Source organism: Hermetia illucens, chromosome 6 (genome assembly GCF_905115235.1).
Source record: "Hermetia illucens chromosome 6, iHerIll2.2.curated.20191125, whole genome shotgun sequence".
NCBI lineage: Eukaryota > Metazoa > Arthropoda > Insecta > Diptera > Stratiomyidae > Hermetia > Hermetia illucens.
In genome coordinates this window covers 36,232,919-36,249,704 of record NC_051854.1, presented here as the reverse complement: position 1 = coordinate 36,249,704, position 16,786 = coordinate 36,232,919, and the positions used below count along the sequence as shown (strand labels likewise).

Here is a 16,786-nt window from a genome sequence, read left to right as displayed (position 1 = left end):
TTAACCCACGAGTACTTACGACCCTTTCCCGCAAACTCATGTAAACTGCTAACGACATCTGCAGAGTCGGGTACAAATCGGCGATAGTAAGCATACAAACCAAGAAAACTGTGCAGCTCATATTATTGGGTCATGGCCAGCGTTTTACTATTGCAATCTTCTCTTCATCGGTACTTACTCCTTCTGCTCTAATTTTTTGGTCAAGGTAACCCACCTCTTTCTGGAACAACGAATACTTCTTTGTATTTAGTGTAAGCCCGGAATGTTGAATTCGTTTCGATGGTCAGTTTTTTCCCATAATAATAATGTCATCCAGGTAGACTAAGCATGTTTTCTATTGCAAACCCTTCAATGCATGTTCCATTAATCTTTCAAAAGTTGGAGCTGGAGCATTGCATAGTCCAAAAGACATCACTAAAAATTGCCACAACCCATTCTCAACGCTGAGTTCTATATCCATTCTTTTCGCCGGTTTCCACATGCCAGTATCCGCTTTTCAGCTCCAGGGTAGAAAACCATTTGCTGCCGGATAGTGTGTCCAGAGTGTCATCGATTCGAGGCAGTAGGTAACTATCTTTTATTGTAATGTAGTTCAACTTCCTATAATCTATACAGAACCGAGTACTGCCATCCTTCTTCTTCACGACTACAACTGGGGAACTTCATGGACTAGCTGACACGAAAGTCCTGGGGGTTTAACATGAGTACCTGTCGTGAAGGCTTAATCCCACGGTCCTCTTCGGACACGGATTGATTTTGGGACTACAATCAGAGCCCCGCCATGCAAGCACAGCGGTCCTGGTTTATACTGAGTGCAGGCTCAGCATTCATACCAGTGGATGCGAGGCCTATCTAACACCTCTGCCGGCACCCGAGTTGTACAGCGCAACTCCACGCTTGAACTCTGAGGAGCTCTGTCCGCGATGTAGGCACAACCACCATGAAACTCCCACTAGGGGGCCAACCGCAAATAACCGGGCCGAGAGCACATCCTCCAGGATTTCTCCTGGAGCATATGCTCTCAGAGGGCCATCCCGGTTCTCATGGTACCAGATAACCTCCGGTGAGGCTTCGTGGCAGAGCCACTTCAGATGAGTTCCTTGCAGACTCGGGTCTGATCGCCCTCCTCGAGTACGTGGGGACGGAACTCCCCAACGGGTTAACTGGAATCAGCCCGAGGCGGAGAACCGCAACGGAACCTTTAACCAGCTAACTACCGCTCTGTGCACGGACTAGCTGACAGTTCAATGAGTTTATTTTGCTGCATTTTTTCTAACAACCTTTCGACCTGATCTCGCTTCGCTAGTGACAGCCTTCGGGGAGCTCGCCGGACCAGATAGGCTTCACCTGTTCTGTCACTGTTGTTTTTATCAAATACTCCAAAATAATTCTTCAGCAGTTGTTGGGCTTTAAGTGTTTCTTTTTCGCGTAGCTTTTCGTTCCAATCGTTTTATAGTTTCTTGACATCATCCCCTTTAATATTATCATCTTTTTGTTGTAACTTTTTAGCATCAAGCGATGATTGTTCCTTTCTGAACCACTTTTCAAGTGTTGCTCAAATTCAGAACCCTTACTGATACCAACTCAGTTTCCTTTCTTTCAACCAACGTTCTTCCAATAGCTATTCCGTTCGATATACTTTCCTGGTCACTCTCGACTAATTTGTTTGTTTTTTTTTTATGCATTCCAGTTAATACTACTGAAATGACACATCGTTCAATAAGTCCCGGGACTAACTATGAAAACAACATTTTATCGGCAAAATTCTTTATTATTCATTAACATAATCTCCTTCAAGGGTTATGCAATCATTCCAACGCTTCTCTAACTTTTCAATGTTATGTTTGTAGAACGATTTGTCTTTTGACTCAAAATGAGCCTCAGTAGCAGTGATCACCTCCTCATTTGAGCCAAATCTTTTTCCCTGGAGCATCTTTTTGAGATCCGCAAAGAGCCAGCAGTCGCTGGGGGCCAGATCCGGCGAGTACGGAGGATGAGGAAGCAGTTGGAAACCTAATTCGTTGAATTTGGCCATCGTTTTGATTGACTTGTGGCACGGTGCGTTGTTTTGATGAAAGATGACTTTCTTCTTCTTCATGTGTGGGCGTTTTTTCGCTATTTCGGCCTTCAGACGATCCAATAACACCATGTAGTAGTCGCTATTGATGGTTTTTCCTTTTTCGAGGTAGTCAATGAAAATTATACCATTCGCATCCCAGAATACGGACGCCATCACTTTGTCGGCCGACTGTTGTGTTTTTGGACGCTTCGGGCGGCTTTTACCGGTCGTACGCCATTCAGCTGACTGCCGACTTGACTCCGGAGTGAAATGGTGAATCCATGTTTCGTCTACTGTCACATATCGACGCAAAAAATCCTGTTTATTGCGAGTAAACAGTGCCAAACAACTCTCCGAATCATTGATACGTTGTTGCTTTTGTTTCATTGTGAGCATACGCGGCAGCCATTTGGAAAAAATCTTTTTCATAGCCAATTTTTGGTGCAAAATAGTAAATGCACTACCAGTTGATATGTTCACCATCTTAGCTATCGCGCGCACTTTCATTTTGCGGTCACCGATCACGATTTTCAATACTTGCTTGGTGTTTTCGGGAGTTACTCCCTCATTTGGCCGACCCGAACGTTCCGCATCATTTGTATCAGCACGACCGCGTTTCACGTCGAAAATCACCGACAAATGGTTGTTTTCGACGGAGTAGAGTCCGGATAACGTTTTTCAAGCCATTGCTGAGCTTGAACAGTGTTTTTTCCCCATTAGAAAACAATGTTTTATTAACACACGAAACTCGTTTTGGTCCATTTTTTCACGATTGCAAAGGTAGTGTCAGTTTAACCACTATAGCTTTCTTGGTTATGTTTCGAATTACATCAAATTTTGACACATCTTATCTGAAGGTTGGTACTTCTGAACCTTGGTATATAAATGGCATTATTAGCGCCATTTCTACGCTAGTCCCGGGACTTATTGAACGATGTGTTAATTAGTTATTATCTTTGCAACAGCAGAGAACACAAAAAAACCTTTCCAACCCTAGCACTCAAGTTGCCTTATGTGCTGGTATTTAAGAAGCCACTCAAAGTTTTCCCTGCTTCTCGTAAAAGGGCCAGCAAACAGCAAATATCGAAACTTTACTGCTGCCATCAATAACGCCTAGGGGTTGACATCACGACGAAGACCTTACTAGAATATGCTCCTCGATAACGAAATCGAAAGTCCCCAGAATGCTCAATTTTCCTTACTCAAGCGAGAATACCAGCGATATAACCTGGTCATTCTATGCGTAAGCGAATTAAAGTGGTTGGTGGGACTCTGAAGAGTCTTGCTCTTGCGGAAATATGCTTTTGTGCTCTGGAAAGCCAACCGGTGGGAGATCGTATCGGATTGACGGCATGATTTTGACTGCATCACAATTGTACGGTGCTATGCAGTGGAGACTTTCGATATAGTGGAGAAGGATGCGCTCTGTGAGCAATTAACCACAGCTTTATTGCTGCTGTCCGTCGTAAAGATGAATTTGTGCTGCCTTACATACAGCAGTACATCGAAAATGTCTGCCTGAAGTTTCGGACGGGTATGCAACGTATCGTTGAGTGAAATTCCTGTGCTTGACTTACAGGACCCGTTGAACACGACCCTCAGTTTCGTAGTGAGACTATCTTTACGCAATACACCATGGTGAGGAAGGTAAAAGCTCTCAGTAGGTGATGCCTTATCTTTTGAGACTTTTCTCATGTGGCCCAGCGATTCGTACTCTTTCAGAAAATCTGAGTACAACTTAAAGAACTCAGGTTGGTGAGAAATGCGTTTGATGAGCCTGGTGAGCGATTTTTCTGCGATATGCTTCGTTTGTCCGAGTTGTGGAGCATTCGATTTGAAGGGTAGGCGCACCACATACCGACCTGCACTGTCGCGAGTATGTGTGCTCTGGAAATGTGCTTCGCATTCTGCTTCTTCGGCGCTGAGCGAATCCTCCCGATGAGACGAGACATCTTCAATTTCCCAGAATTTGGAGATGTTATCATGTGGTTGCTCATTTGAGATTGTGAAACCAGTATGGGAAGGTGCACTGGATGATGAGCTATCGACTGGACCAAGAATTGTCCATCCAAACATGGTGTTAAAAGCCGTAGGCTCATTTGGTGAACTGGATTTAACTCCAGATTTTAAGATTTTGCCGTAGGAGTCTGCACCGATGATAATATCAATCTGGCCAGGTGAGAGGAAATCAGGGTCAGCTAGTTCCAGATTATGAAGATGAGGCCAATTCTTTGCGAATATTTCGACTGACGGCAATTTGACGGTGAGATTCGGGAGAATGTGTGCGTTGAACTCTACCTGTTGAGTTGAGAATCTAGATAACAATGTAAAGTTGACAGCTCCTTCTGTTTCTCCAGATGAGACGCTATCTACTCCAACAATTGGAATGTAGACATTCGAGACAGCGAGGTTGAGAGTGCGGAAGAGTTCCTGAGAGATGAGGGTGATCTCCGATCCTGGATCGATGAGAAGTCTTACTGGGTGAGAATTTCGTGACGATGTTAAGATGAGAGCTTGAGCAGTTGCCAGCAAAACCGTTGGACGAGATATGACTTCCGATTTGAGGTATTGATGAGACTTTCACACTGAGTTGAATGATGCTGAGATGTGAGATGATGACGCAAAATCCTGGAGATGTGAGCTTTCAGTTTGAACTGACTGATGAGACCTCCATCAAGGTCAATTTTGTATTGTCTTTTCCTGGCTGCTGGACGTTGTTGGATTAGCTAAGCCGGGTTGAGTGTTCTGATGAGACGGCTTGCTGAAGAAGCGGGAGTGGTGCAGCATTGAATGATGTGCGGCGCGACAAATTTTACAGCGCCTTGTACTAAGGCAACTTTCCACTTGATGCATGTCGAGACAGTTAATGCAGAAGGCACGAGATGTTGCCAGATGAAACTGTTGATGTGCTGAGCTATAATTAACTTTGATAGCCATAGTTAACTGATGAGATTTAAAAGTTCGTAAAACTGAGAATCACTGCAAATGTTCTTCGTATTGTAACACGCGCACTCGCACCACTGAGTCTAAAACTGCACTAAATAGTTCGGAGCACTCGGCAATAACTCGAAGTTGAAGGCACAAACTACACTCAACACAGTTTCTTACAAAATGTAAGCTTAAAGAAGCCCGAATCCGGCTCGACGGACCAAAAAATGTTCGAGAAACGCTTCAAAAACAATGTTCGAAAAATGCGTTCTTTGAAAATACTGGAACCGGACTTCTTTCGAGATTCAACCAAACACACGGTTGGGTGAGAACGAGATGATATCAAAACAAAACACAAAGATTAATTTTGATTAGTTTTATTGCCCGCACAACGCAGGATGAGAAAAGAGAAGAAGAAAACGAAAATGAAAATGAGACGAACAGTAAACAGCGAATTGCTCGTGAAAGATGATGATAAACGTCAAGCGGAGATATAGAAAAAGAACCGCTGTAAATTTACACAAGTTGGGTTGAGAATGATGTCCTGGTGAATTGCCGCTTGAAATCCATTTTGACTTTGTTGAGAAGCGGGAGATTTGAACAGCTGCCTACACCATGCAGTAGAAACTCTCCCATCAAAATCACTGAGCACTAAAATAGAAGAGGACTGCAAGCGTTCCATAAATTCCTGGAGGCAATTGAAGCAAATTTCAGCGGACCGTATACGATGGCGCGTAAACGGGGTCGATCCGCTATGCCCCACTAAGAGATGAATGGCAACCATACATGAAATTTTCGAATAAGCTTGAGCAGCACCCTGGTAGAAACTTCTGGGATGCAAGAAACGGTTCCGCGAGGAAACTGTTAAAGACGAGGGCTCTGCTTTGCTCATGTGAATTGATGATTCCGTTTCTATTTAGAGAAGCAGTCCATATCCAAGAGGAGGACTTTCAACTTTTGTTAGCCGCCCAGTTTTGAAAGTTTTCAGTGCCTCTCGTCTTCGTAACAAGACGAAAGTTAATAACAATCAAATGATGGCCTCTTTTAAAACACGAGAGCTCACCTTCCGGTAGTTGCCAGCATCAACTCAACATTAGATTCGCGTCTACTACCAAAGTACAAAACAACAGCATCGCAAGAGAACTACCGTAATTGACATTTTAGTAGCCTTTTACGGAAGATACTGGATAGTTTGAGTGAATTCTTCTTCCCCATCTCAAAGGCTTACAAAGACTCACTCCAATCAATTCAGTAAATGGTCACACATATATAAAAGGTGCAGATAAGAATATTCAGGATCATCTTTCTACAATATCCCCATTAAAAATAAATTAAAATTTTAACATATTCTCTCTTGCACATCATCATCAACGGCGCAGCAACCGGTATCCGGTCTAGGCTTGCCTTAATAAGGAACTCCAGACATCCCGGTTTTGCGCCGAGGTCCACCAATTCGATATCCCTAAAAGCTGTCTGGCGTCCTGACCTACGCCATCGCTCCATCTTAGGCAGGGTCTGCCTAGTCTTTTTCTCTTGCACATCATCTGCCAATAATCCCTCAACATTTGATGTAGCAAACATTCTTTTCCTCTGATGGATGGCAATAATTATAACTAACAAAAATCTGTATTACAGGTGTTCGGAACAGCCGCTCCCGGTACAAACAAAGATCCGAGAATTCAACCATTTTAAATAGCTCGACGGAAATTGTTGAATCAAGTAATTGTAACTGAAGACACGTTTAGATTTCGATTTGTTGTTTTATGTAATTTCAGGTGAAAGCGATGATGAACCCATTGGCAGAATTAAAAATTCCAATAGAAAAGCTCGTGTGCTCACAGATTCAGAGAGTAACATTAGTGAAAATGACGAGAGCCCAAAGCAATCAAAACGTAATTCAAGCAGTATGTCAAAACTTGCTTTATCAGAAGATTCAGAAGGAAATCTCACTGAGGAAGACGACGAGTTTGAGAGAAGAGCATTGTCGCCTAGAACCAGAATGAGCATTACTGGCTTTCGGCCTCGCGATATTTCTGATGATGAGAGTGATTTTATCGACGATAGCTCAGAGGAAAATAGTGTCTTGCAAAACGAGCCCAGTCAACCCCACGAAGAAAAAGTACCAGTCGAACATTCAAAGGTTGAAAACTCGGATCCATTTTCAGAAGAAGAGGATGAATTGCATAGCTTCGATCCAGAAAAACCGCCTAAGGAGGGTTCTCCATCGTTACTGTTATCAAATTCTCTCAAAGGAGCAAATGATTCAACTGATGGGAAATTCTATCGAAAAGGTGTAAATAGTAGAAGTTCATTGGACGACAAAAGCGACTTACCCAATCGAATGAGCATGAATTTCAATTCATCTATCGCTAGTAAATTATCATCAACAGTAATCAATCCTCATATTGATAAGAAAGCAAACGAAAGCAGTGGAATAGTTTGCTTGAACAGTCCATCTGTTGAGTCGCCAGTTACGCTGCTACCACTCAAAGGGGAAACTATAGAAATCAGCAGTTCATCAGAAACTTCGCTTGGATCCACTTCAACACCTACCAGAGGAAATTCCAAGAATTTAATTCAGCCAAAAATCAAAAGTTTGTTGCAAAGAGCAAATAACTCGGCAGTTGAAGGTGCCGCCCCTATAAAATATGTGTCTCGCGAATATTACGATACCCAACTGAAAAAGTTAAGTGAGTTGAAAACGGAATGGACAACTTGCGAAAATCTGATTAATACATTGGGTTCGAAGCTGCCTGATAAAGGCAAACGAATGTCAGGAAGGGGTGAACGTCTTAAGGCTGAAATCGAAAAATTAGCTTTATATATTAGTACTTTGAAAGTAGACGATAGTTTTGTGAAAGAAGAAAAGCCTCTTGTTAAGCCAGAAGTACCACCAATGAAACTCAACGCTCCATCCTGGGAAGAATTAACAAATGCTGCGAACGCGATACAGCCAACTCACACCGGAAAGGTTGGAATGGCCAACTTTATTGCGCAGAAAACATTAACAATTGAGAGACTAAAGGTACAGTATGACGTTAGAAACCAAAATATGACTTCAACGAATTCATTTAGAGTTTGTAACATATCAGTTCATAGAAGCACAAAATTATCTACGCATAGTTTCAGTAAAGATTATCCTAAATACAGTTGTCTGAAGATGTTTTGACGTCTCTTTAACTTTATTGCTATAGTTGACTTCGATTGAGAAGTCTATTGGACAGTCTTTACTTAATGTTATTATTATTCTGTTAAGGGAAAGTCGCACCGCGTCCTTGAAGAACTATTGTGCCCCTTTTACTGGTTATAGTGTACCTGTTGATCATAGTATCTCAAGCAGGCCTGTAACCGTTAGGAACTTCCAGAAGTTTCAACTTTGCATCTGGTATTAAGTGTTCTCCCAGATGTATCGACCTACTTTGCACAAGTGCCGGACACTGTCCCAGGACGTGCATAGAGGTTTCGTCCTCCTCCTCACAGAACCTGCAGGCAGTGTCCGTAGATATCCCTAGCTTCCCTAGGTGATAGTTCAGCCGTTCAGCCGACAATGACCAGTGAGAATTCCCACTATGATTCGGAGGTTCTTTTTGGTGAGGTTTAAGCAATCCTTTGTACGCATGGGCTCGTATCCCCCAATAAGCACCTGGACTGCTCCATCCCTGGTAGGCCCGCCCAATATAGTTCCCTCAACCGTTTCTCTTCGTTTCTTAGATTCATAGCCATGAAACCGTTTTCGATTCCACAGAAGGGTTCTGGCCCGTGTAAAGGCATCCCTGCTCCGTTCTTGGCTAGTTCATCCGCTGCCTCATTGCCTTCCAACCCAGCATGGCCTGGAACCCAAAGTATCCAGACCTTGTTGGAGGAGCCGAGTGTATTCAATCTCTCAAGCCATTCCCATACCAGTTTAGAGTTCACCTGGTTGGACCTAAGTGCCTTGATCGCTGCTTGGCTATCGGTGAGAATAGCTATGTTCTGCCCCCTGTAGTTCCTTTGCAGATTAAAGGAGGCACATTTGTCTATGGCGTAAATTTCCGCCTGGAATGTGCTAGTGTACCTGCCCATTGGCTCAAAGTACATTTTCCTTGGACCAATGACACCGGCACCCGCTCCCTCTGCTGTGAGGGATCCGTCAGTGTACCAAGTAATCAGTTGCTGGTTTAAGCCGTATGTCGCAGCCTTGTTACTCCAACGTGTTTCAAACTTCTTATCGAAGTGAAACCTCGTTGTCATGTTGTCCCTCGGTATCGGTAATTCGGGATACCGCCTAGAAAGGATATCAATCTTCCTTCGATTTAGGCAGCTCCCCGCCTCACTCATACTACCGGCCATCCTGAATATTGATCTCCTTGCCTGCATCTGTATGTGCAGATGGAGAGCTGTCAATCCCAGAAGGACCTCCAGGGATGCCGTTGGGCATGTCCTCATTGCCCCACTGATACACACGCAAGCCAGCCTTTGGAGCTTATGTAATTCCCTGGCTTGTGTGCTGAGTTGGGTTCTTTCTGCCCAGATTACCGCTCCATAGGTAATCATTGGCCTTACTATTGCAGTATATATCCAAAGTAGTGTCTTTGGGCTGCAACCCAATTTTTTTCCTGCTATGGATCTGCAAGTCATCAGAGCCCTCGTGGCTTTTCGACAAGTGTTTCCGACATGTGTCTTCCAGAGTAATTTTTGGTCTAGCGTGATTCCCAAATATTTGACCTCTGTTTCTCTTTTCACCTCCATATCATGTAATGTTATGGCTTTCAGGTGATCCAGCTTACGCCTCCTGTATCTCTGTGTGCGATGTGTTGTCGAATGCTCCTTCGATATCCAAAAACACGCACAGTGCAATTTCTTTTGTTTCTATGGCGTTCCGTAGTACCTCTGTCAGCTGATACAGAGCAGTTTCAGTTGATCGTCCTGCCCGGTAAGCGTGTTGACAGTGATGTAGGGGATTACGGTTTAGAACGTTAGTTCTAATATAGTTGTCTATGACCTTCTCCACCGTTTTGAGTACGAACGATGTTAGACAGATTGGTCTGAAAGATTTAGGGTGAAAAGGATCCTTTTTACCCGTTTTCGGAATAAAGACCACTTTTGCCCGTCTCCATGCCCTTGGTATGTAACCCAGTGCTATGCTCCCCCTTACCACCCTCAGAAGAGACTCTAAGATAATTCCTAGGCCTCTCTGGATAAGTGCTGGGAAAATGCCATCTACTCCAGGAGATTTCATTGGTTTGAAAGTTCCCACTGCCCACCTTAGCCTAGCTACTGAGCATACCTCTTTTGCTAGTTTCCAGCTCTCTTTCCTTCCCCTTTTATTCGTTGTTGGGGTGTCAGGCAGATTGTTGTCGCCTGCCGCCGAGGGGTAGGACCCCGGGAAATGAGTTCTGAGAAGCTGGTGTACTCTGTCCTCATTCTCGGTGAATGTCCCATCTTCCTTCTTCAAGCAGACAGAGTATATTCCCCCGTCTTTGGCTACAGCCTTGTACAGCCTGGTTGCTTCTGTGATCTGTTCAATCCCTTCACAGAATTCCCTGAAGCTGTTCCGTTTCGCTTCCCTAATCGCGTTGCTATACGCAGTCAGTGCATTTTTATACCTCCGCCAGTTCCCGGTTTGTTTTGCCCGGTTAAAGAGTTTTTGTACCTCTGTTCTCATTCTGGCCAGGTTCCTGTTCCACTATGGTACATCCCTTGATGACTTGACTGTTTTGGCCGGACAGCTGGCCTCATATGCGTTAATGACGATTGTGTTGAGGTTTTCCACCACCGTTCCTAATTCCAGTTCGCTCCTGATGTCACCGCCCCCTTGAAGGTGAGCAATTTTGTTGCTCAGGTGCGTTGTGTAGGATTCCCAATCCGTTCTCTTGGGATTCCTTATTATTCTTTTTATTTCGGAGTTACCCTTAATGTCGAACCTGATTATCCTGTGATCAGACATTGCGGGTTCATTCGACACCCTCCAATTCCTGACCATCCCGTTCATTAGGGTATTTCCTAGAGTTATATCTAGTACCTCTTGTCTGGTGCTGGTCGCAAATGTTGGAGTGTTCCCTACGTTGTATATTTATTTCTAACTTATTGCTAAGAATAAATTCGAGAAGGTACTCACCTCTACGATTAGTGTCGCTGCTTCCCCACACTTCGTGGTGGGCGTTGGCATCGCAGCCGAGAAGAAGTGGTAACGCCCTCTCCTCGCAATACTCCGTCAGCTTTGCGACTTGTTCCGGTGGAGTCCGACTCTCGTCTCCTGGGAAGTATCCCGATGCTACAACTGCCTCTCAAGTGCTCCTCCCGGCTTCCAATGAGACTTGGATAGCCACAAGGTCCCGGGTTACTTAATGTTGCTTCTATTCTTCTTTTTCTTCAGCCTTTGTCCCGTTCACAAGCGGGGTCGGCTCGTCGTGATCGGTTTCGCCATTTGGCTCTATCGAATGCCTGATCTGGGTGCAATCTCCAGGTTTTCAAATCATGGGGATCGGTCGTCAAAAATTCAGTTCTGTTTAAATTCAATCTGAGACCGTGTTGCATGAGGCGATCATTCCATTTTTGAATAAGTTGCTCGAGATCATTTTTGCTATCAGATGCTAGGAAAACATCATCTGCATGAAGCATTGTATAGGGCGCTGGACGTTGGATATCCCGTGTGACGGTGTCCATAACAAGGACAAAGAGGAGTGGCGAGAGGGCACTTCCTTGATGAACACCAACAGAAACACGAAGCGGTTTTGATACACCCGCCATACTTCGAACTTCACTTTTCGGATCGTGGTAGAGCAATTGCACCCAGCGCACGAGTTCTTCTGGCACCAAGTGTTGTCGTAAAACATACCAGATGAGTTCGTGTGGTACACGGTCAAACGCTTTCTCTAGATCCAGAAAGGCAATGGAAAGAGGGCGATGCTTCTCACGGTGTTTCTCCATGAGTAACCGCGCAGCGTGTATTGCGTCAGTAGTTCCGCAGTTCTTGACAAATCCGGCTTGATTCACGGTTATTTCAACGATTTCGCGAATACGGCTGTCAAGAACGCGTTCAAAAATCTTCATGGTATTGGAAAGTAACCGGATCGGACGGTAATTTGAACATTCTGCTGGACTACCTTTCTTTTTCCATATTGGAACAGTGATACTTTCTTGCCAGTCAGATGGTGTTCTTCCTTCCTGAATAACTAATGTTAATGTTGCTTCTATTGATGACAGTATTACACGGCTAAGAAGATGGGTACTTCTCTTTGAGTAGGCTCTACTGCAAAGCATTTACAAGCAAAAATTTCGATACCACGGGAGCTTGTTTCTGGTCTTATTGCATCTTTAGGCAAATTTTCAGCCCACGTCAGAAATCAAGCCAACCTGTGTTTACGACTTTCAGGCAAGTGATGCAGTCGCCGTCATCACATGAATTCTGCCACATGTGCAAGGAGAATAGGGGTTATATGTGATCCCTCCTTTCCCAAAATAAAAGGAGCTTTAAAATAACACTTCTCAACTTTATTGTCATGTTTGAATATACAAGACATCCCGTTTGACGATGGTATTAATTTTAATTAGGATAGTATTATTCGTTTGAGGGAAATTGCTCCATGGAGTGGTCACTCTATCTTTTATCGCTGCAAAGTTATAGCGCTTTCCGTCAAAAGTGCCAAAAAGTTTGATCTACCCAACAAAATCATAATTTTCCACTCCATTCATCATTTAATCCCCATTTGACGCCATTTTCAGAAACTACGCAAGATTCATATAAATGGGTATTTTTTTCAACTGAAAAGATCACCGTCACTTCGAAAATATAACCTTTCAAACTTTAAAGAAATTTCAAAATTGATTTTTCATCTAAATTTCAAAATGCAACATTTTGCGTTTGATCCACAGTAAATAGTTTCATCGTGAAGGAGATTCACCACCATTGTTGCGCCCCGACACTTAATTGTCTACTAGTTTCCACCCTCTTGTTTTCGCCCGTATGGAGTCCAGAGTTCTAAAACGAGGGTTGAGTTCCTTTTTGACCACCCGTCGTATTGAGCAGTCACTTATACCGGACTTCAGTCAAATATCCTGGCCATATAATAGACTGAAGAAGTGCAGGTTACCACGGAAAAAGCTGCAGCTAGAAGTTTTGTGTTGAGTCACTTGATGGTCAATTCAACTGTCCAATAGTCACGGTTCTGTTAGGTCTTATCACCACAAAATCAGAAAATCACGGTCGCCTGACTAGATTTACTGCATAGCGGGGGTTGACGATGTCTACTATACTTTCTTCTTCTGTAGAAGCGCCAGAAGGGTAAAGTATGCCCAAATACCTTCATTGAAGCCATATTGCAATGTGAGGACAGGTGAAGCCAATTGGTATGCTGCACTCAAGACAGTCTTTAAGGGGGTCATCGGGTCTGAAGGCCGTTTTTTTCGTTTTCTTTAAAGATTTTTTGTAAAGAACTAGAGAAAAGTACAAACACGAATTTTTTACCATATCTTCAGCATGCGTAATAATTTTTCCAGCCCGATAGCATAGTTCATTATTGAAATACAGAGCAACTTATACACTCATCTCCAAAAAAGGGATTTTTTCTGCTGCCACGCTAGAGGATCCTGTGATCATCTTAAAGAAAAAATGTCAACGGGCATTTTAACTTGCGGACTTAACCACAGTCAGCAAACTAGGATTATTAAAAAATATTAAAAACTAAATTTTTGGTGCCTTGGTAAACTTTTTTTTTGTAAATTTTGGTGTTTCTCCAAGGCTTCTTTAATGAATAAAAAAAAAGTACCGAATGAATCGCAATTATCCTAGTTTGCGGACCGTAGAAATATGTTCTAGTCGTGAAAATTTCAAAGAATTTCGTTTGATCGATTTTGGGCTATGATGACAGCAGATTTTCAACATACAGTTTCGAGAAAAACGCATTTAAAAAGTAGAAAGCGATTTTTAACCATAAAATCTTATCTGACCATTAATCTGCTATACCTAGTCCACAAACCCTAGATTTCTTGAAGAAACACATGTAAAGCCTTGGCATCAATTCTTATGATTTTAACGAAATCATTCGAACGTCATTTGGAATGATAAATACGCGGTTTACTACGGTGATCGACATAATCCTGGCATGTGACATTTTACTTGTTTAACATTGGAATTTCTGAACAACTACGAATATCAAAACATCACTTTGCCCATATATTCTACACTATATCTAGATGCAATTGATGCCAAATAAAATCGATTCCTCGGATCCGACACACGGAATGATTACCTTAAGGTGAGGTTGAATGGGGCAGAATAACTGATGCTCTCTGAACCATGGGTTTGAATAAGCTTAAACCGATAAAATGTGTCTAAAATATTTTTAAGTTAGTTTCCTAGATGCAACAGGGAAGTTTAGCCGGTAGTCTGTCCCACAACAGGAATCCGACAATCTGTGCATAAACGCACTTCACCTCCGTACCTAACAACCTATCCTGTAATATTCTAGAGAGGACCGGTCTTCCACTAAAAGTACATGATTCCATTAGTATTTATTACTAATAGTCAGTTGCAACCTGCTCACATGCTGTAATTAAAAGTTGAATGGCATTCACCGGTTCGAGGAGTGGAAAAGTCGAAGCCACTACTGGCTATGCCATGCAATGGAGTCCACTACCCCAGAGTAGCTGGCAAGTGGATCGCTCGTGGTTGACGCGCTATGCCCCATTTACGGGATATTTTCCAACCATATATATTCCACGTGTTATACAAGTGGGAGTTTGCGAGCAAATTTCTGCTGAACTATAAAGACTAACGCATTCTTGTTGTCTCGTCAACCTACCAATTTAAAAAATTGAGTATGCTCGAAAGGCAAATCCCTCAGTGTCAATAATTTCAATTCTTGAATCGCTAACATGTTAATCTTGTATTTGTCAACCTGCTCAGTGAATGCTCTGAGCGTTCCTGTTCCGAACAGAGAGTATAATCCAGGTTACAATTTCATAGTTTATATTCTGGCTTCCGATTCCTTGTCAGATATAATTTTCGATGAACAAGTTGTCAACTCTCCTTTCATATTAGTATGTACATTTATAAGGCCTACAAATAAGTTCTGTCGGTTTTTTGTTTAAATTTGAAGCGTTATTGTGAAAAATTGGTTATACATTCATTGTTCAAAGTATTGCCCATCGTTAGCCACAACTTTCTTCCATCTTTCAGGCAATTCATAGATACCATCGGGCCAAAAATTGGCGGGCTTGGCCGCTATCCACTCATCGAGCCATTTTTTGAGTTCGTCGTAATTGGAGAAGTGCTAGTCAGCCAGGCCATGCTGCTTCGACCGAAACAAATAGTAATCAGAAGGAGCAATGTCTGGAGAGTATGGTGGGTGGGGTAGCAGTTCCCATTTCAACGTTTCCAGATATGTTTTAACGGGCTGTGCAACATGTGGACGAGCATTGTCATGTTGCAAAATAACTTTATCATGCCTTTGCTGGTATTGCGGCCGTTTTTTCTTGAGTTCGCGACTCAAACGCATCATTTGACGTCGTTAGAGTTTGCCGTGACCGTTTCGTTCGGTTTTAACAGCTCATAGTATACCACACCCAGCTGATCCCACCATATACACAGCATGGTCTTCTCACCATGAATATTCGCTTTGGCCGTCGATGATGCGGCATGGCCGGGGTATCCCCACGTTGCCCGACGCTTGGGATTATCGTAAGGGATCCACTTTTCATCGCCAGTAACTCTTCGATGCAGAAAACCCTTCCTTTCTTGTCGTTGAAGCAGTTGTTCGCACGTGAAAAAACGGCGTTCGACGTCTCTTGGCTTCACTTCATACGGAACCCAATTTCAGACCTTTCGGATTATTCCCATTGCTTTTAAACGGTGGGAAATGGCTTGCAGAGTGACTCCACGTATTTTTCCAAGTTCTTCTTGCATTTGCGATGGATCTTGGTCGAGCAATGCCTCTAATTCTTCATCTTCAGAAATTGTTGGCCGTCCGACGCGCTCTTCGTCTTCCAAGTCAAAATTGCCATTTTTAAACCGTCAAAACCACCTCTGACACGTTCGCTCAGATAGAGCATGGTCACCATAAACTTCCACCAAAATGCGATGACTTTCGGTTGCTTTTTTCTTCATATTGAAATAATGAAATAGAATTCCCCGCAAAAACACATTATTTGGTACAAAATTGGCCATTTTCGTTGATGAAAAAAGTATTGTTGTTTACACTTCAATTAAATAATTTATACTGACGTTTGTGCCTATTGACAGTAGCTTTCCGATGAATGTTTGGAAATGTGGATCAATTGAATAAAAAACAAGCTTCGCCATCTATTGTGAAAACCGACAGAACTTATTTGTAGGCCTAATACTTTTTCCGATTTTCCACAGCTAAGAAATAGAGCTAGAAGGAATATATTTTAAAACAACATTTAACATTTGATAGGATATTCATGGTTCTCTTGAAACTTGCCCAACTGAAAATATACTGGCGGACGATCCAAAATACTTAAACGTAACCTTAATGAACCATCAAAAACATGCGCTGGCCTGGATGTATTGGCGAGAGAAGCAAAAACCGCCAGGAGGTATACTAGCAGATGATATGGGTCTAGGTGAGTAAAATGAATTAATACATTACATTTGCAAATGAACCGTAGGTGTAAGTCCATTATTCAGCAATATTAAATTATCTGTGGTAACAATTAGAGCTTTGTCCATAAATTACTCAGCACAATTTGATAGTAAAATCCGGAGGCTCTTCTTGGCGAGGTTTAATCAATTTTTCAAGCGCCTGTGTTCGTATCCCTCCATGAGCACCCTGAACTGTTCCACTCTAGTGTAGTTCC

General features: G+C 42.9%; 1 protein-coding gene across 2 annotated transcripts in view; it reads left to right on the top strand.

Moving 5' to 3' along the window:
- LOC119660203 (transcription termination factor 2) overlaps nucleotides 1-16,786 on the top strand; it is a 38,694-nt gene that overhangs the window by 10,704 nt on the left and 11,204 nt on the right. The window contains exons 2-4 of one of the 2 annotated variants that reach the window (XM_038068638.1): nucleotides 6,623-6,706; nucleotides 6,763-8,012; nucleotides 16,384-16,552. In XM_038068638.1, the coding sequence (XP_037924566.1) occupies nucleotides 6,623-6,706; nucleotides 6,763-8,012; nucleotides 16,384-16,552 (1,503 nt within the window). Of the gene's footprint in view, nucleotides 1-6,622; nucleotides 6,713-6,762; nucleotides 8,013-16,383; nucleotides 16,553-16,786 lie in introns of both variants that reach the window. The other variant, XM_038068637.1, reaches the window with a different exon arrangement.